At 38.3% G+C, this 22446-nt stretch overlaps 1 protein-coding gene across 2 annotated transcripts in view; it reads left to right on the top strand.

Moving 5' to 3' along the window:
- Positions 1-22446, top strand: part of ALS2 (alsin Rho guanine nucleotide exchange factor ALS2) — a 2167716-nt gene that overhangs the window by 397462 nt on the left and 1747808 nt on the right. For both annotated transcript variants that reach the window (XM_044075110.1, XM_044075111.1), the window contains exon 5: positions 10843-11182. In XM_044075110.1, coding sequence (XP_043931045.1) covers positions 10843-11182 — 340 coding nt within the window. The remainder of the gene's footprint in view (positions 1-10842; positions 11183-22446) is intronic.

The raw sequence follows: 22446 nt of genomic DNA on the forward strand, positions 1-22446 counted from the left end.
GGAAACATTGCATATTATGAGGGAGCATTTCCACTGGGAGAGCCAAGATTATTCTGAGTCTAAGAAAAGGCTCAGAGACTTCCTGCTTCTTCCTCAGCATAGACCCCTTGGCATTCCTCCTGTTTTAGACATTGTAGATGATGTATTTTCAGAGTCCGGATTATCCCCTGACTCTTTACTCCCTGCATCTGCTAAGCCAGACAGATACTACAGGGTCCCGGATTCTCATAAATTCCTATATAAAAACCCCGCTGCTGACCCAGAAACTATATCTCAGGGTCCCAAGGGGGTTAAGGCTTCCACTGCAAAAAACCCTGTCCCCTCTGATAGGGATTCTAGGGCTGTAGACAGATGGGGGAAAAGGTATACACTTCTGCCACCCTGGCTGTAAGGGCTTTAAATTGTCAATTTCATATGCTTAAATATCAGCAATATTTAATGTCACAACTTAAACAAAAAATGTTGACAAATACTGAATTTTCAGAGAACAAGGAATTGCAGGATTTATTGCATGCAACTGAACAAGTGGGAAAGCATACTTTGCAATGTGGTTATGATTCACTGGAGGCCTCTTGCTATTACAGGTTCTGTTATTAGAAGGCATGCTTGGTTAAAGGAACAAAATCTGCTGATCTTGTTAAAGCAAAATTATTAGATGCACCATTACAGCATGATACTTTGTTTGGTACTAAAGCAGAAGAGGTGTTGAAAAAAATGGAGGATAAAGCAAAATCCATGCAGACAGTCAAGGATTTCTTACAGGTACAGCCACCCAGGTTTAGCAGGAACTGGCCTTTTAAAAATTGGTCCTTTCCAGTCTCACCAGACCACAAAGAGGGAGATGCAGGCGTCCTAGAGGCAGATCTCAGCCCCAAGGCTCATACAGGCCTAAACAATGGGGTGCTCCTACCTCCAAAAGTAGAGAGGACAAATCACAGCCTTACAGGAAACAGTCCCAATGACTTTCCTCTACCAGTTCCAAGGAGTTTCCTTTTGACAGCCCCCTTAGGGGGAAAACTAGCACTTTGTCCATCAAATTGGCAAATGGTTACCCAAGACAAATGGGTTCTGAACATAGGGTCCCAAGGCTACAGTTTCCATTTTCACACCCTAGCAAGGTCAAAGGGCATGTCAGACATGCCACACAATCAATGGGCAGAGGCACAAAAACAAATTACAGCCCTCATGGACATGAGGGCCATTCAGCAAGTACCACAACAAGAGCAGGGGAAAGGATTTTACTCCAGACTTTTTCTAGTACCCAGGAAGGACAAAACCTGGAGACCAATTCTGGACCTATCTGTAGTAAATACTTTTCTGGAAGTTCCAAAATTCAAGATTTTGACCCTTCAGCAGCTACTGCCCATGCTGGGCAAGAGGGCTTGGCTAGTAACTTTGGACCTAAGAGGCATACCTGCATGTCCCAATCAGACCATCTTGCAGAAGATACCTCAGATTCATAGCTGGCTCAATGCATTACCAATTCTCTGCACAGCCCTTTGGCTTATCTACTGTGCCCAGGGTCTTTACAAAATGCCTGGCACCAGTAATTGCGTTTTGCAGACAAAAAGGAATTCAAATTTGTCCTTACTTGGACGATTGCCTAATTCAAGCAGAGAACAAAGACCCACTTCTAAAGCATCTGGCGTTTGTAAAAAGATTACTAATTGGCCTAGGGTACACAGTAAACTAAAATAAATCAAAACTAGTGCCCTCTCAAGAGATAATATTCCTGGGCGCAAGCTTAAATGCAACTGCCCAGATGGCTTATCTCACGCCAGACAAACAAAAACAATTGACTACTTACTTCAAGAAATTGGCAAGAAAAACCCACTTTTCTGCAAGGAAAATCCTGCAGGCCTTTGGTTTCATGGCATCCTGCATTCTACTAATTCCATATGCCAGACTGCACATGAGGAAATTACAATGGTATCCGAAAACTGTTTGGACTTAGCATTGCCAGAGCTTAGAGACAGTAATTGCACTCATTACCTGCCTACAACAGGAGTTTCGATGGTGGGCAGAAGCCTGTCACCACAACAAGGGTCTGCCATTCAGTTTACCTACAGCCAGACAAACACTGACAACGGATGCATCAGATTATGCCTGGGGGGCCCATATGGCAGGAAAATGTATTCAAGGCACATGGCCTGCAAACCAGATGCTTCTTCACATCAGTCATAAGGAGATGCTAGCTGTTCAAAATGCCCTGACAGCTTTCAAGGACCTGCTTCATCCAGGACAATTACTGATAAAGACAGACAACACTACAGTCATGTGGTACATAAACAAGCAGGGAGGTACTCATTCCTACCCCCTTTGCAGACAAGCAGTGACATTATGGGACACAGCATTGGCCTTTCAAGTTCACCTGCAAGCACAATTCCTGCCAGGAAAAACAAATACTCTGTCATACAAACTAAGCAGAAACCTCATGGATCCCCACGAATGGAAACTGGATCCACAAGTTTTCAGGATGATAATAAGGAAATGGGGATGCCCATACATAGATTTATTTGCCTCCCCTCACAACTGTCAATTGCAGAGATTTTGCACAAGGATTTACCACAAGCAAGCATGGAAAGTGGACGCCCTATCATTCAGCTGGAAAAATCTAACAGTATATGCTTTTCCCCCACTACCTCTCCTTCCCAGAGTACACCTAAAGGTCAGACAAGAGAAGCCAAAAATGATTCTGACCCAACAAAACAATCAGATCCTGCACAGCCAACTCAGGACGTTAAATCTGGCAGCACGGCGGATAATGTAGCCATTCTGAACACCCCTCTTTCAAAAGCTGTTATGGATATTATCTTGGAGGCCAGGAGGCCCAGTACCAGAAAGTCTTATGCAGAAAAATGGAAGAGATTCTGTGCTTGGAACCAGGAGCAAGGCATTGACACGACTGTACCAATACCTGACTGAGATGTTGAACAAAGGCTTTTCTTTCTCATCAATTAAGATTCACACCTCTGCCATTTCTGCACATTACAATATGGAATTACCTATCTTTTCTCACCCTTTAATAAGGCAGTACCTCAGAGGGGCCAAAAACATTAGGCCTCCAAGGAGAGCACCAATTCCAGCCTGGGACCTCAATTTTGTTTTGGAAAAACTCACACTGCCTCCTTTTGAGCCAGCATCAACAGCGGATATTAAAGTCTTATCCTGGAAAACAGCTCTGCTCCTAGCCATTACCTCTGCAAGGCGAGTCTCGGAGTTACAAACAATCATGGCTGTGGAACCTTTCATCATTTTTAATCCAGACAGGGTTTCTCTGAGGACAAACCCTACATTTATGGCTAAGGTGGTGTCCAATGTGGCCCTCAATCAAACCATTCACTTGCCTACCTTTTACACAAATCCACAGAACAAGGGTGAGAAAATTCTGCATTCTTTGGATATACACAGGCAGTTACGTTTCTACTTGGACAGAACTAAAGCTTTCAGAAAGACTGAGCAACTTCTAGTGTCATATGCTGCAGGATCACAAGGAAAGGCTATCTCAAAACAGACTATTTCTAAATGGATAAGCCATTGCATCTGTTTCTGCTATTCTCAACATGGCAAATCAGTGCCTAAGGGCATTAGGCCTCATTCCACCAGAGCAGCAGCCTTCCTCAGGGGAGTACCAACCAAAGAAATCTTAGAGGCTGCAACTTGGAGTTCAGTGCACACCTTTACAAAGCACTACCACTTGCCTCTCTACTCTGAGCAGGCTTCGCCACTGCAGTTCTGCAGGGCCTCATAGCCTCTCCTAATCCTATTTAGCCCAGCCACCCTTCCTCAGCTTTGGGATTCAACCCAAGAGTAATGACTGCAACAGTGAAACACGATGAACATAGTACAGTTGTGTACCTACCATAAATGTAGGTGTTCGAGTGTATTCACTGTTGCAGTCCAGGTTACCACCCACCTTCCCCCTTCACTTTGCTGGGACTTATCTGCACTTCTCTATCCTATACAATCTTTTTGGTGTATTTGCTTGTAGATGAAAGAAATGTTATTTTTGTGTATGCATTTCTTATTGATATATTTTTCAGCCTACATGTTTGGGGCACCTGACATCTGGGGCAAGAAAAACTGAACAAAATGGCGTCGGTTGCATCTTTTATACCCCTGGCACTCTGACGTCAGGGAAGAGGCGACAGCAACCGACGCCGGACCTATACTTTGGAATTCTGGCCGACTATGGGTAGCCTGCCAGCAGGATAACCCAAGAGTAATGACTGCAACATTGAAAACACTCGAACATCTACATTTATGGTAGGTACACAACTGTACTTTCTCTGTTAGTGAAAGACCAGTCATATTCTTGTGCTGATGAAAAGGGTTCCTAACCCAGTCTTTGTCAGATGTGTCAAGAGATGGGAAGTAGTGCTGAAGCTGCTGTTTTAGTAAAGCTAAGTTTTCAGAATCAGGTTGTGTAATACAACTCCTCCAGGATCAGCTTGTGCTGCATTTGGAAACGTGAATTGAAGTTGCTGTCTCTACTTCCTGTTGCCACAAATCAATTTTGCGTTTAAATGCTTCCAGTTTGTCGGTGACTGATAGAATGTTAGCATCAACACCTTGCATACCTAAATTCACTGAATTCAGGACTTCAGATATGTCAGCAAGGTATGAAACTTTACTGGTCCAGGAGGAATCGGACAGTTGTTGATGTCTTTCGGCTTTTCCCGGTTAGGGGTCACCCACAGCGGAACTCCGGTCCGCTAATGTTTGGCAGTAGATTTTCACGAACATCGAGGTGCCTGCTTGATGTTCAACCTTCAACGAAGGCACGCCCATTTACACATGTCTTTTGAATGCCCACCCAACCGCGGGGAGGACATGCAGACTCCACACAGAAGGCACTCCCCGCACTCCAGCCGAGAATCAAATGGGACGTTGCAAATTCATTGTGCGGTTGATTTTGAAGAAAAAATGTTTTCAATTCAAGGTGAAGTTCGCAAACACGTGTGAGAACTTTTCCCCTGGACAGCCATCTGATATCATTATGTAGCAAAACAGTTATATAATCAGAACTCATATCTTTACATAGTTCTGAAAACAGTCTGCTTTTGGCTGGATGCGACTTGATGTAATTAACAATTCGCACCACTTCACGTAAGATGGTATATAGATCAGATGGCAGTGTTTTACTTACAAGGGCTTCCCTGTGAATGAAACAATGTGTTGTGGTTATGTTTGGATTAGTTGCTGTTGCCAAACTCAGGAATCCACGGACACATCCTGTCATAGAAGGCGCTCCATCTGTGCTAATTGAGTTGCACCATTGCCATAACGATCTATATTGCTCAAAAAATGTGCATACACACTTAAATATGCCTTCTCCATGTGTCTGAATTAGCTCTCTGCAAAACAGAAACTGTTCAATAAGTGACTGTTGATTTAGATATCTTACAAATGCCATTAATTGTGCTTTACCACTGATGTCTGTAGATTCATCGAGTTGGAGAGATAATTTCTTGCAGATTTTGAGCTGGTTGCAAACACTGTAATTAATATCATCAGACATCATTTCAATTCTTCATGCAACAGTATTGTTGGATGATGGAATTTTTGCAATAACTTTCTCTGCCTCATCACTTAACATTGTTTTCACCATCAGCCGACATGCTGACATTATCAAACTCTCCACAACAGTATGTGGCTTCATGTTTTTTGCAACTAATTTACCCACTTGAAAGCTGGTAAGTTGCGCTTTGTTAGAAACTGTAACTGCTTTTGTAAAAAACTGAACCTGTTTCTGTTGAGATTGTAGCAAGCGTTTAAAATAAAGTTGGTCTCTCTTAGCAGCAGCAGGATGTTTGGTTTTTAAATAGCACTGCAGCTTACTGGGAACCATGGCTTCATTTGATAAAAGTTTGTGGCATATAATGCAACATGGTTGTTGCATGCCCTGTTTCTCAACAAATGTAAAACCATAATTGACATAATTATCTGAATAAAGCCTTGTTTTCTTAACAACAGAAGCCTTGCTTTTGGCTGGTCAGCAATCATACAACTTTCCCTGGTACTCTCATTACAGTCACTACTATCATCTTCAGAAGTTTAATCCACTTGACACTTTGAGGTAGAGACCATTGTTACCAAAAAAAATTACTTTTATTTAACGCACAATTCAACTTCTCTCTTCACCTCTCGTACAACAAAGATGTTGACGTAATCACGCACAGTGTTGCCAGATTTCTAACACATATCACGTAATTCCTGGTTACAAAATCATGAACAAAATTATTCCCAGTATATTTATTATTCCTTGTGTGTGTGTGTGTGTGTGTGTGTGTGTATAATTCCATAAGGAGAGATTGTTTTTTTATAGATGTAAGTGAGCCATTTTAAAGTCTGCTAGCAGGTATGCAAAGTCCGATCTAGGCATCTGGAAAGTCAGAAGTGTACATTTTTAACTTTTTTTAGGCATTTTATAAAAAATCTGATGAAAAGCAAAACTGTCTCTTGAGGATACCTCCAAAGAAGCCAAGCAAGTATCAAGAAAATAAATTAGAGTTAAGCCACCACGATGAAAAAGTAGAAATTATTTATTGTTAACAAACAGGAACGATGAGCGCTTTCGCGTGTAACAAACCACACTTCTTCAGATCTACTGTGTACATTTCATTGAGACCTTTTATACTAAAGTAAGCACACTAATTAATTAATTGAACAATTCAGCAACTCATTAGTGCTAGTTGCACCACAAGAAATGAATCAACAACTTAGCTCAGATAATGTAAATATCAATCCAAAGCTAATGAACTTATATCATCTATACTCATTCAAATATTCCATATATACAACTATAAATACAACTAAAAATTCACATATTCAAATAAAATATATATAAAAATATATAAAAATTCATGAACGTTCATGAAAATTTGTAGAATCGAAATTTGTAAATTTATAAAAGAATATCAAAAACTGTGAAAATATACATATAAAAATGTTTGGAGAGATATAAAAAGTGTGTGAAGACATATAAAACCTTCTTAATATGAAATCAATCTCATAATCAATAACAATTGGGTGTAATGAATAAAATGAAATATGAAAAATGAGATATAAAAAATGAGATATAAAAATATATGTAATACGTATTATATGTAATATATAGGAAGAACACTCTAATTGCTCTATTTAAATCTACGTTACTTCAAACAAGATCTGATGCTGACATAAGAATTAAGGCCTGGTGGATATTGTGCCCTTAATTTCAATATCCAATTTAGCTCTAGGTTTTCTAGATTGTTAAAATTATCTCCTTTTCTTTCATTATATGTGCTCACTTGTAATATCTTAAAAACAAACTTATGACCATGATATTCCATGATATGCTTAGCTAGTGCATTTTTTGAGTCCAGTTTTTTAATATCAAGTAAATGTTCTTGTATTCTATCTCTTAGGCGTCTTGTGGTCATGCCTATATAAAAAACTGGGCATGACTCACAGTTAGCCAGGTATACCACATTCTTAGCTTCACATGTAACTGAGAACCTGGGTTCTAACCTGTAGTGTAATTGTGGAAGCACAAAGGATTGTTTAGATATCCAAGGGCACATACTGCATCTACCACATGAATAAGTGCCAAAAATGTCAATATTAATGTTGTTACTAATTGTACATACTCTTTTCTTCTCAATACATAGTAGCCTCTTCAGGTTTTTCATGTTTTTGTACGTGAAAACCAGATGGATACCTGTTATGTTTTTAATTTCTGAGTCAGCTGTCAAAATATGCCAATTTCTAGATATAATATCTACAATATATTTATTGTCACTAGTGAAGCTTGTTTGAAAGCATACCTTACGGTTGTCATATTTCTTATTGCTATAATTGTGAAACCTCACATTTGGACGACTGATATCAGAGATATTTGATGGCAAAAAGGAGTTCTTTATTCTGGCTACCATTGCTGCATTGTAGCCCCTATCCAAGAAGAGCCTTTCAAGTGTCATACTCCCTTTTCTGTTCTTCAGCTTCCTGACATAATTTACTAACCCTCATATATTGTCCTTTGACTATGTTCTTAAAGACAAACCTAGGATGCATGCTGTTATAATGTAAAAAAGTATTTTTATAACATGGCTTCCTAAATAGGGACGTTATCAGACCTGCCCTTCCATCCTTAGTGATAGTAACATCAGAGTATTCAATGGAAAATTTAAGAAAAACTGTTGTATTTTCTAATTCAGATATCAAAATCATTAGATCCTCCGCAGTACCTTGCCACACCAATAGAATGTCATCCACGAACCTTCTGTACAGTGAGATGTTTTTGAAGCCTTCATGTGTAAATACAGATGAGGTTTCCCAACTGTACATAACTAGGTTCGCGTAGGTGTTGGCGCAGGGGGTGCCCATGCCAACTCCCCACTGCTGGATGTAAGTGTGATAATTAAACATCAAAACATTGTTGGTCAAGACTAATTCCAGCTGTGTATTTATTAGGATCTGCTCATTATTACCATATATTTCATTTTATTCATTATACCCAATTGTTATTGATTACGAGATTGATTTCATATTAAGAAGGTTTTATATGTCTTCACACACTTTTTATATCTCTCCAAACATTTTTATATATATATTTTCACAGTTTTTGATATTCTTTTATAAATTTACAAATTTCGATTCTACAAATTTTCATGAACATTCATGAATTTTTATATATTTTTATATATATTTTATTTGAATATGTGAATTTATATTTATATATATTTTTAGTTGTATTTATAGTTGTATATATGGAATATTTGAATGAGTATAGATGATATAAGTTCATTAGCTTTGGATTGATATTTACATTATCTGAGCTAAGTTGTTGATTCATTTCTTGTGGTGCAACTAGCACTAATGAGTTGCTGAATTGTTCAATTAATTAATTAGTGTGCTTACTTTAGTATAAAAGGTCTCAATGAAATGTACACAGTAGATCTGAAGAAGCGTGGTTTGTTACACGCGAAAGCGCTCATCGTTCCTGTTTGTTAACAATAAATAATTTCTACTTTTTCATCGTGGTGGCTTGCCTCTAATTTATTTTCTTGATTTTATAAAAAATGTTGTCTGTAAGTGAGACATCAACTTTTCGGATGCCTAGGTCGGACTTTGCTTACTTGGTAACTGCAGTTCTAGTGGATTGCATCCCGAAGCTACCAAGTATAACGTTTGTAATTCTAAGCACTAAAAACACTGAGAAATCATCTTTTCATCCATTCTCTTTATAAATGTTAATTGAATAGTATAGTATATCTTATTCAATTAAAATTTATAATGAGAATGGATGAAAAGACGAGTTCTCAGCATTTCTGATGGTACTTTTTTTTTACACCTTTTTTGCGGCACACCTGGAATCTTTGCACGGCACCCAATTTGGGAACCAGTGCTGTAGATGAATCCCACTTCCCCGAGGAATGTCTCTGTCCGTTTTGAGTTCTGCAATGCAAGGATCACAGTAGATCATCTTTCAGTCTGTGCCCAGGACCTGTGATGGCAGTGGGTGAATAGCTTATTCTGTTTTTTGCATTTGTCTTCCTCCCCCTGACCCTGTGACCATCAAACCTCTTCCCTAATAAGCTCATTTAGTCCTTCTCACAACATTGAAGGATAGGTGATGAAGAACTGCATCTGTTATCCAACAGAGGACTAAGGAGATTTTCTTACATGCTCTTACAGCCCTTCTTTCTTTGACCAGGAAGAGAAGTGCTTAGCTGCTGTACCAGGCCTCTGTAGGTATGCTGTTCTACACAAATGCAGTGTTCATCTAGAGTGGCCAGGCAGTTCTTGGTTGGGATGTTAATTTTGAGTCCATATACCTTCTCTGGTGAGTACTTTTTTATCAGGACTTAACCAAGTCCTTCAACCTGGAGTGGGCATTTGAAAGTCACTGTAGTTCCTAACTGACTGACTTGCTTGTCACCCAGGTTACCAACTGAGCATCATTCAGCTAGGGTGTCATTAAGTCTTCATCCTACATGTGTGGACATGGCAGGTTGAACTTTTCCTTAGTCTTCATTAGTGGCACTTGTATGTATTGATAGCTGCACGGCTTGAGCTTTGTGTTCTCTTGAGCACTTGTGCTTGGACTTTGTAGGAAAGGCTGATATGTGGTTCCCCTGTTCTCCCTCCAAGAAAGGTAAAGAGGTAAAGCTGCTACTGTTCCTTGCAGTGGTCTGAATCTATTCCTAGACTTGCATCAGTGATGCAAAAATTGACCAGCTTATTTGTTAATAATTTTATATTAATTTTGATTATCTCCAGTATAATGACAGTTGTTTTAATTTAATTTGTAATTACGTGTCGCAAAGTAGGTATTGTAACTTACTGTGCTGTAATTTTGTGGTGCATACTGAATATAAGCCCTGGTAATACTGTGACTTCATATGTCTAGGCTGTCTAGTGGGAATTAATTACTTAGCAGTTTGGATGCAGCTTTTGGATATGACTGCAATATTTTTTTTTCAAGTTTTAAGTATTTTTTTTAATTAGCTGCCTGTAGTATCTTTCTCCAAGATAGAAATAATTTTCCAAATCTGGATTATATTTTAGGAAACTGTGCAGTGAAACTATATGGATAATTTTCGCAGTTTAGTCCAGAAATTCTACACACTGTGGCACACTAATACCCTAAGTGAACCTTACTTGCATTTGCAGTGCCACATTTCCAAAGCAGCTAATGGCACATTCTCTGTTGACTGAATCCCTCGCATTTAGAGCTGTTTAAGGTATATTAGCTGTATTCTTAAGTACTCCAGATATCAGTTATTTGTGACAGAGCATCATGTTGTTCTGAGCTTTTTGGCTTAAAGCTATTTTATTATTTGTCTTCCTCTTTTACAGGATGGTACAGAACCTGACCCTGCGTCACCAACAGTGGGCTCTGCTTTGAACAATCTGGTGGTCTCTTGTGCCTCTGCAGTTGGGGTGAAAGTTGCAGCTACATATGAGGCTGGAGCTCTTTCACTTAGAAAAGTGATGAATTATTACTCATGTTCCCCTCAGTCAGGAGCTGCTGCCTTGGCAGGTTTGCCTGTCGAAGGCTTAAAGGAAACTAGGGAAGAGCAAGTTAAGCTGGAGGAATCCATGCAGGGCAAAAAGAGCTCCAGTTTGGTGGACATCCGGGAGGAGGAATCTGAGGGTGCACGTCGGAGATTGTCACTACCAGGGCTGCTATCTCAAGGTAAATCTTGCATCCTCTTTGATGTGTGCTGCTATAACTGCTTCTCTTTCAAGTGAAAATTTTCTTAGTATGATTTATGGGCAGTGTTTTGCTATGGCTTAGATGTAGAGGCAGTCCTTGTACGTTTTAATCCAGTATGATCCTAACTTTTCACTGTGGACATCACACTATCATTCAGATTTCTTAGTGTCTTCTAAGGTCACCCAGCTTGATGCCTGTGCTTGCTGAGAACAGAATATGCCACATCAACTTAAAAAATACTTCTGAAATTCTGGAATTTTGTCTGGGATCCACATTTGTCTGGAGAAAAACCACTTTATAAAAGATAAAATAACAAAACACAGCAAAGCTTTCAGGCATAAAACCCTTCTTCAGTGCATTACATTTCAAAGGTTAAAAACATACTAAATATATAGTGTGGGTCATCATCACATGACTAGCAGCCAAATAGTCATATGACACATATACAATTAAAACCATTAGATACACTTCATTTCAATTTAGTTTGTTGCATAAATATAAGAACAGGTTTCAAAGTAATAACATCATTAAGTCCTGGCAATCTATCTGCCTTTAGTCTAATTATCCACTCATACTCCTTCAGCTCCAACTTATTATTTATGTCACCCCCTCTTAGTGTTGTTGCAACTGTGTGTATAACTCGGAAGAGAAATCTATGTTGGGCTCCATTTTCCTTTATGTGCTTATATAAAGAATTAGTGTTTACTGCTCTGTTGATCTCTGATTTATGTTCGATAATTCTATCCTTTAATTTTCTTATAGTTTTACCTACATAGAAGGATGAACATACAGAACAGGTAGCCAAGTAAACCACAAAGGTGGTATTACAAGAAGCTTTAACATTAAAATTATATATTTTATTTGTGGTAGGATGTTTAAACTGATGACTATTATGGTCAAAGATGTCAGGACAGCAAGAACAGTTATAGCATTTACATGTTCCTGGCTTTATGAAGTTAGATACATAAGGAACATGTAAGTCCTTATAGCAAAGTTGTTGTTTTAGTGTTCTCATATTCCTGAAGGAAAAATAGGGTCTAACATCCAATACTTTTTTAACATCCATACATGCCATGAGTATAAGCCAGTTTTTTTGTATAACCTGTTGTATTAGATGCGTATTAGAATTAAAAGAAGTGATAAATCTAACTTTACTGTTAGATTGCCTTCCTTCATTCATTATGGTACCTTCAGTATATATTGGTTTCAGGGTAGTAGCTCTCTCTGCTATAGTTTTATTTTTAAACTCCAAAATTAATTTACTATCATATCCACTGGAAAACAATTCTTGTGATATGGATTCAAGTTGTATTTTAAATCTAGCATCATCTGTATTCAACTTACTTACTCTGCCCAATTGAGATCTAACTATGCTTTTAAATACATGAGGAGCATGCATACTGCTAGAATGCAAGTAGTGTCCCGAATGTACTACCTTCTGATGTATACTAGTGTGAAAAGAGTCACAGGTTCTATCTAACACTAAATCTAAGAAGACTATTTTATCCCTGGAAAATTCCATTTTAAACTTTAAAAAATTTGTACTATCATTCAGATATAATAAAAATGAATTTAGTTGAAATTCAGTACCCCTCCATATCAAAAAACAATCATCTACAAAACGTTGATAGAATACTATATTTTCAGCCAAAACATTGTTATCATTTAGTATAAATTTCTGTTCCCAAACATATAACACTAAGTTGGCATAGGTATTCGCTGTGGATGTGCCCATGGCCACACCTGACGTTTGTAGATATAATTGTTTATTAAATAAGAATATATTATTAGTTAAAACTAAATCAAGTAATGTACAGATACTTTCTATTTTATGTGATGTAAAAGGGGTCTGATTCATTAGAAATTCTCTTATACACTCAATACCAAAGTCGTTAGGTATCACCGTGAAGAGTGATGTTATATCTAAAGTTACCAACAAAACATCATCATGCAATGCCTCTATTGCTTGTGGGGTCAGTCGCCATTCCTTTAACTTTAGTAAGAAATCAGTTGTATCCTTTAGTACTGTTTTGCAATTTTTCATTAATGGATATAGTTGTTGCAAATAAATAGATAGGGGTTCTGTGAACCACCCTCCACCTAATACTATTGGTCTTATGGGGGGGGGGGGTCACTCATAGATTTATGTATTTTAGGAACCCCATACAAACATGGTATAACAGGGCATGGTACAGTAAAAAAATGGCTTATACTCATGGCATGTATGGATGTTAAAAAAGTATTGGATGTTAGACCCTATTTTTCCTTCAGGAATATGAGAACACTAAAACAACATCATGTAAAATAGAAAGTATCTGTACATTACTTGATTTAGTTTTAACTAATAATATATTCTTATTTAATAAACAATTATATCTACAAACGTCAGGTGTGGCCATGGGCACATCCACAGCGAATACCTATGCCAACTTAGTGTTATATGTTTGGGAACAGAAATTTATACTAAATGATAACAATGTTTTTGCTGAAAATATAGTATTCTATCAACGTTTTGTAGATGATTGTTTTTTGATATGGAGGGGTACTGAATTTCAACTAAATTCGTTTTTATTATATCTGAATGATAGTACAAATTTTTTAAAGTTTAAAATGGAATTTTCCAGGGATAAAATAGTCTTCTTAGATTTAGTGTTAGATAGAACCTGTGACTCTTTTCACACTAGTATACATCAGAAGGTAGTACATTCAGGCCGCTACTTGCATTCTAGCAGTATGCATGCTCCTCATGTATTTAAAAGCATAGTTAGATCTCAATTGGGCAGAGTAAGTAAGTTGAATACAGATGATGCTAGATTTAAAATACAACTTGAATCCATATCACAAGAATTGATTTCCAGTGGATATGATAGTAAATTAATTTTGGAGTTTAAAAATAAAACTATAGCAGAGAGAGCTACTACCCTGAAACCAATATATACTGAAGGTACCATAATGAATGAAGGAAGGCAATCTAACAGTAAAGTTAGATTTATCACTTCTTTTAATTCTAATACGCATCTAATACAACAGGTTATACAAAAAAACTGGCTTATACTCATGGCATGTATGGATGTTAAAAAAGTATTGGATGTTAGACCCTATTTTTCCTTCAGGAATATGAGAACACTAAAACAACAACTTTGCTATAAGGACTTACATGTTCCTTATGTATCTAACTTCATAAAGCCAGGAACATGTAAATGCTATAACTGTTCTTGCTGTCCTGACATCTTTGACCATAATAGTCATCAGTTTAAACATCCTACCACAAATAAAATATATAATTTTAATGTTAAAGCTTCTTGTAATACCACCTTTGTGGTTTACTTGGCTACCTGTTCTGTATGTTCATCCTTCTATGTAGGTAAAACTATAAGAAAATTAAAGGATAGAATTATCGAACATAAATCAGAGATCAACAGAGCAGTAAACACTAATTCTTTATATAAGCACATAAAGGAAAATGGAGCCCAACATAGATTTCTCTTCCGAGTTATACACACAGTTGCAACAACACTAAGAGGGGGTGACATAAATAATAAGTTGGAGCTGAAGGAGTATGAGTGGATAATTAGACTAAAGGCAGATAGATTGCCAGGACTTAATGATGTTATTACTTTGAAACCTGTTCTTAAATTTATGCAACAAACTAAATTGAAATGAAGTGTATCTAATGGTTTTAATTGTATCTGTGTCATATGACTATTTGGCTGCTAGTCATGTGATGATGACCCACACTATATATTTAGTATGTTTTTAACCTTTGAAATGTAACGCACTGAAGAAGGGTTTTATGCCTGAAAGCTTTGCTGTGTTTTGTTATTTTATCTTTTATAAAGTGGTTTTTCTCCAGCCTTTGTGTATATTTCTCGATTGCTGCTTCTGATATACGTATCCACATTTGTCTTCCATTCTTGGACACTTTAGACATAATGTTATGCCATACCCAGTACTGCTGTTTTTTATACACTTGCTCATTCAAGAAGATGGAGAGTTTGATACTTGTTTGAGAAAAGATTTTCCTTGAATTTATGTGAGATCTGAAAACATGCCTTGTGTTACTCAAGGCGTTTCTTTTATCATGAGAATATATTGTCTATTCGTTCATTGATTTTGAAAAATATTACCTCAAATAGCTGCCAATCCTTTTTTTTTATTTTAAATTATATACTTCGTTGTCAAAGCTGTGATTCATACCTTTGGAAACGATTTTTAGAGAGGTGATTTGGGAAGTTTTATAAAGATCAAGCAAGTGTGTAAAACACAGAGATGGTCCATAGTGTGGATCCAAGTATTTCACTTTGGTATGATATTGCAAAAATATGTAAATTATGATAGAAAAACATAAAATGTGCCTACCCCCCACCCCACCCCCACTCACCACAGTTACACCACACACCTTGTTTTTTTTCTTTCATCTCACTGTAGATCACTGTAGAGATTTTGGCATTTAGTTTTATGTTTTTTTTAATTTTGTAGTTTATGTTGTTTAGAAATATGTGATGTTAAATTTTTTAGTTTATAAGTTGTATGCTTTTTTGGGTGTCGGTCAGTCTTTCAAATCAGTTTCTTGATGGAGTGGATGATGATAAAATGCTGTTGGGTGTTCTGTTTGTCATACTTTGAAAATATTGTATGAATGGAACATCAAGTACATGCTGCTAAGGTAAGTGTGGGTTTGACATACTAATGCTGAAACCTTCAGATATACTGAAGGACTTGGCAGTAAGGGATGGGAAAATTGTGTGAGTGTTTGTGGGTTAGAGTAAGGAGATACATTTAGAGTTGTGTGTTTGAGTGTTTTGTGTAATGGCAGTGTTACAGAAAGAGACTTGCATGGTAAGGTGCTCTGGTTTCCTGCCACAACAGAAAGACACACTGTAGCTTAATTTCCAGTTGTGTGTGTGTGTGTGTGTGTGTGTGTGTGTGTGTGTGTGTGTGTGTGTGTGTGTATATATATATATATATATGTGTGTGTGTGTGTGTGTGTGTGTGTGTATCTATATATATATATATATATATATATATATATATATATATATATATATATATATATATATATATATATATATATATATATATGTATGTAAAATATGTAAGTATATGTGTGTGTAAATACATACACATATGTAATATATATGTGTGTGTGTCTCCCTGTATATCAAGGATGCTTATTAGGAGGGAGGTATCTAGAGGATATTTGGCGGGAGTACATTAGTTTGGGCATTACTGTCTGCCTCTGACTATCAAAGACATTGGTGCCAGACCCTGCGTGAATTTCCAGTTTTCCCATTGGACTCTGGTCCACATGGATAGAAAAGCCTGTTATATGACATGGGGATTCTCTGAGATGCAGTTTTGTCTCATTAACATGTCTTATTTATGTCACAAGCAAAATTTAAGTCCTTGGATCTTGTGGTTGTGAGTCTGTTTATTTTGTATATGTGCAAAAGGTCCAACAGAGCCAGATCAGAGGATGCCTTATATGGCAGGTATAGATCGCCTGTCAGTAACCTGTAGCAGACAGAGTGTAGAGACAGGGCTTTAAGGCAGTCTGTTTTGGAGAGTGTGCTTATACCCTGGACTCTTCTGGTAAGGAGAATTTCTGGCCATTCCTGCTGTTGAATGTGTCTGGTCAGGTACTCGGTGATGGGAGTGGTAAATGTCAAATATCTGTTCAGGTACTCACTGATGGGTGTGATATGGAGTGAAAAAACGTGGCACTAGTACTTCTTTGGACCTGAACTGGATGCCATTTCCTTATTAATAAATTGGGTGACATAGAATTATTTTTTTACTACTTCGGCCTCATTTTGGTCAACGACGAGATTACTGTCTACATATGTTCCCAGATCCCTGACTATCTGGTCAACTCTTAGAGTGTCTTATCAATGGATAATTAGCTTGGTAGCAGTATTTCCAAAAGACATTATAATGCATTTCTTGGCAGTGAGTTTTAGTCCATGACTTTGACACCAATCATTTATCTGTGTTAAACCCTCTTGTAAGATGTCTGTGTTATGTGTTATGTGGGAATCTGAAAGCTCCCAGTTCATGGTAATCTGTGATCTTGATGAGCTAGAGGCCATTCACATTAGCCTTTGCCTCTGAGAAGTAGATGCCAAATGGGCATGGTCCCAGTACAGAGCACTGAGGTACCTCGCTGGTGGCTGGTCTCTCAGTGGAGGTGATGTCAGCAATCTTGACTTTGTGGATCCTGTTTGTGAGCAAGCTGGCGATCCAGTGAGTTATGTAGGTGTTTTTTTGCCCACTGTGGTGAGTTTATCAGTTGTACCCGAGTAGTGTATTGCATCAAATGCCTTAGCCAGATCCAGATAGGTATGCACCACTTTCCCCTCTTCTGTTGCCTTAGTGACCCCCTCAAAGAATTCCACCAGGTTTAGTAGGCAAGACCATCTCTTGACAAAGCCAAACTGGGTTGGGTCCAGTTGAAGGTTGCCTCTGACTTTGTGATCACTTCCAAGATCATTATTCTTTTGGCACATTAGCATTTGGGTTCTCAGGAAAAGGCTCCTTTTAATTACTGTGAGTTGACTTCTCTTTTGGTATGATGAAATGAGTCATTTGTTGTGTTCTCCATGCTCAGTATTAATCAAGTTACTGTTATCGAAATGAGTGTAAAGTTTTTGTTTCTCTTGTCCCTTTAGTAAAGGAAGCAGTACTAGTACAAGTTAATAAGGTCCCTCTTGGATGTGGTAATTGCTGGCTGTACATTACAGCTAGTTGCTCATTTTGATCCTCTGTTTCTTCTTGACCTTCTAGTAGATGTTTTATGAGTGATTTAAAACACCAGTATGCGGATCACTTGTCAGTAATCTTCTGCTGACGGTAGGTTTTCCTTTTGGGCAGAGAAATATTCCATGACAACAAGTCTACAGTAGCTAGCCCCTTCATTACAGCAGCATGTCCCACATAAGCAGTGTTATTCGGAAACATTTTGCTAACGGATGCTGACCCCCCCCGGAGATGCAACATGTGTGTGCCATCAGCAACAAAAGTTTTGGAACAGATTTCAGTCACTGGTAGGGCTGGCCAGTGCAGTAGGGTGAAGCAGCTGATGGCTTGCTATCCTGGTGGGAGGGCTTCAGTAATCCAATGACTGTGAGCCTACTAATTTAGTCACCCCACTAACAACCAAGATATGCAGAAACATCCCAACATCAGACTACTAACTGCTTCCACAAGCTAGTAGCTTTGACTAGCCAGTGCATTCATGATGGCTCCTGGTTCCATAACCTTAAATCCCCATCAAATTCCTCTCAGTGGGGCTAAAATGCAAAGTGTTCCACAAGATGCACTCTGAGGAATTGGAGAACTTTCCCATTGAAACAATTCATCCACGGTATGCAGTGGCAGTAGTTGGGGGAACTTAGGGTTGGGTGTGAAAGGAAACCGGGCTACTGTCAGAGGGTGCAAAGTTAAGGTGAGGAATTAAAAAAAAATGCCAGCTTGTGCTGTGACTTGTCTGTTACTTTTAGCCTTTTTGGTGTATGTCACTAAACACTGCCTTAACTTCAGCTTGGTCGTGTGTAAGCCACTCCCCCACCCCTCTGTTTTACCTAACATAGTGTTGCATGATTCTAGCCACAAGTTAGACTTTGTTTACACAGAAATGTATTCATGCAGTAATTCAGACATTACAACTCTCACAAGTAATATGGTGTGGAGTCCACCTTTATATGAAGTAAGAGAAAGGAAGATTTTACCAAGCACAGTTGTAATCGTTAAGTGATTATTTGCATGCTGATCTCAGATGTATGCTGTATACTTTAAAGAAACTCCTATCTAGACCAGGTTATATATATGGAGCCAGCAATGCATAGATGTCTGCTGCATATCTGTTTATTCACTTTATGTAAGAGTGCATGGGCTTACTTTCCTAGGCTACATGCACTGCTTAGTTTACACCACAGTGTGCGACTTCTCTTCAAGGTAGAGAATGCAGTACCTGCCCAGAATACATCTGTATTTAGTTGTGATTGCATAAGAAGTAAAAAGAAGTAAGTCATGCATATCTACCCAGAAAAGAGTCCTTTTGCCACTGAAATAACATCACTAAAACTCCCTGTATCAATACTGACTGTATGGTATGATCATATTTGACATTCAGCTGCATTTAAATTCTAAAGGGTAAGTTGGTAGTTTTCAGTATTGGAGTGTTTGGGTGTTCCTTAAATGTTTTGTAAGAAATATCAGAGGGTACTAGCTTATGGTCTTCTTATGCATAGCTCTCAAGTGTAGGTTTTTGCTGGTATTAAATAGTGGCAGCTTGACGTGTTATATTTGTACTCCATTTCCATTAAGGTTAGCCAAGTACTGCCTTGCATACCCAGGCATCATTGCATTACTTGGAAGTAAAAATCATATTTGTGTGTTTTTTCTGAATGTAAAACGTTTTCTGTCAACAGATTTATATGTACTCTTTTCCAAGTTTAAACCTGTGTGCAGTAGCACATAGTACATGAAGGTAATGTTTTCTACATACCTTTATATCTGAAATCATCCACTAACTATATTCTTTAGCTTGGACTTGCAGTATATTTTTTGTGAAATTTTCAAGTGGTTGTAGATATACAAGCTCTATATTACTAGGTACAACCAGTAACCTAGTTAGCCACTTGGCTGCTCTGTGTTTTGCCATTTAGTTCACAGCAAAGATAAACACTTGACATTTGAACTGGATGATAGTAAATGTCAAAATCATTTAAATGTCATTGTGACAAAGGAACTTAAAATACTTATTTTTCAGGATAAAAATTACGTTTTCTTTTATTTTAAGTAATGTAGCAAAAAATTCAGAGTTTGCCCTTGCAGACAGACACATGCAAAATTTGACATGGTGCCACTGACTTTGATTTAATTCTGTTAGCTTATGTGTTGTTCTTTTTAAGTCTATATGTCCAGTTGTCTTTGCATGCAATGTTTGTTAGAAAAATCTGGAAAAGGTAGGGGAACATTGACAACTGTAAGTAGAGTAAAATCAGGGTTAGGATATCTTCAGAACAGATGAATTGCACAACTTTTAGGATTGTGACATAGTGGGATGCCCTTATGTGTCCTCTTTGCACACTTTTGCCAGCTACATGCACAGTGATTTCTTCATTTGTGAGGTATAGGTCCCATTTCAAAGGGGAAGGTTGGCCAGGTGTTGGGAAGGATGGTCAGGGAGGAACTCTGGGATATGGATGATGGCAGACAGCTACAGTGGGAAGCAAAAACATTTATATTTTGAAACACCTTTATTGAATTATCACTTGTGACATAGGCAAATTTACATTTATGCAAAAGTAATCAAACTATAGTAATAAATTAACATTAACAAACATTATACTTCACATATATTGCTTACATCATGTAATCTAAGCAACATTATGTAAATCATTCAATTATTGCCCATTTTTTAAACAAGAAACATCTTTAGTAAACCATCACTTATGACATAAGCAATCATACATTTGTATAAATGAAAACAAACCGCACAGATTCAATCCTAGTTGCAAGCATTTTTCATCACAAACCATACTGACACATTCCTAGTTGCAAATATTTTACATCACTTGTAGTCTACCCGATTGTTTTCAGTCAACCACTACATAGCTCATTTAAGTCCTGCCTTCTTTTAAACCTCATTCCTTCCCTGTATGTATTGTTCCCATAATTCCCATTTTTTTTCCTGTTCAGTTTGCTCCTACCTTTTTAAGATCAGCTGCCCGTTCTCTTTGGAAAAAATATAAAAGTTGTGAAACACATTTTTAGTATAGTTATGACTTAATGCCTAAAGGAATTATGCTTTATTATATACATTTGTTCCATGTTCATCGTGTTACACTGCTGCAGTCATCACACTTGGGTTATCCTGCCATCAGGCGGTCCCGCAGTCGGCCAGAGTTCCAAAGTCTTGGTCCAGCGTCGGTTGCTGTCGCTTCTTCCCTGACGTCAGTGGGTATATGAGGCATCCAACGCCATTTTCTTCAGTCTTTCTTGCCGTGCAGTGCCCGAAGCAGAAGCAGTTCACAAGTGCCGGTCAGCCGACTCCTGAGATTTTAAAAACGAATTTCAGACCGAAGTCTTCAATAAAGCTAACTACCCCGTTGGGGAACCTTTTCTTGCCTCAGTCCGATGTCAGAAAAAGTTAACAATTGCATTTCTTGTGGGAAGCAAATACCTCATAAGGACTTTCATTCTTATTGTATTCCTTGCCTAGGCCCAGACCACGATGTCACAGGTTGTCGGTTTTGTGCTAGGTTTAATAAATGAACTGTCAAACGTCTGTTTGATTTCGCCCGACATTACTTTGGTAGGAAATTTAATTATACCATGCCGTCGGAGCAACTGACGGCCGGCATGCATAAAAAACGCAAGGATAAGGACAGGCAGCCTAGACCCAAACCAGACTCTGAGGCCTCTGCTGGGCCTGTCGCTGGTTCTCCGGTTTTCAGTGAGGCGCCTATGCAGCTCCTGACGACCGCTGATTTAGAACCCCAGATGGCTTCTGATTCACAAGCGGAGAGTACTAGGCCGCCGCAGCCTTCTTCTTTAGGCCCTTTCGACTCCAGAGCAGAAGGAGATTCCGGTGCAGTAGAAACGCCTTCAGTTGCAGAAGGTGTCTTCAGACCGACTACACTCACCATTAAATCTTATGCTAAGCTAAAAACTCCTTTAAAAACAAAAAAGACTGTGCATCAGTCTCCAGTACAAGGCCCCATGCCTAAGAAACAGATGCTTAAGATGGCTGAAGATTTAATTGCCCTAATCAGGGGTTCCCATCCCCCTCCTGATAAAAGGCCAAGACAAGAGGAGGATTATGCTTCCTCTGACCAGGTTTCAATTTCCTCAGATTCTTCTGAGGAATAGGAATACTCTTTTCCCCCTTATGAAGATTCTGATGCTGAAGAGTCTATTCCCTCAACATCTCTCCCAGAAGACTACTCCTTTGGGGAAACTTTGCATACCATGGGAAGGCCAGGATTACTCTGATTCTAAGAAAAGGCTCCGAGAGTTTTTACTACCCCAGCACAGACCACTTGCTATCCCTCCCGTACATTGTGGATGATGTTTACTTAGAGTCTAGTCTAAATCCAGACTCTCTACCTCCTGCTCCAGCCAAACTAGACAGATACTACAGAGTCCCTGAATCACACAAATTCCTATATAAAAGCCCTGTTGCTGACCCAGAAACCAGTTCCCAGGGTCCCAAAGGGGTTAAGGCCTCTATTGCTAAA

The sequence above is a fragment of the Protopterus annectens genome, chromosome 6.part0, assembly GCF_019279795.1.
Source record: "Protopterus annectens isolate FY-2018-M chromosome 6.part0, PAN1.0, whole genome shotgun sequence".
Taxonomy (NCBI): Eukaryota; Metazoa; Chordata; order Ceratodontiformes; family Protopteridae; genus Protopterus; species Protopterus annectens.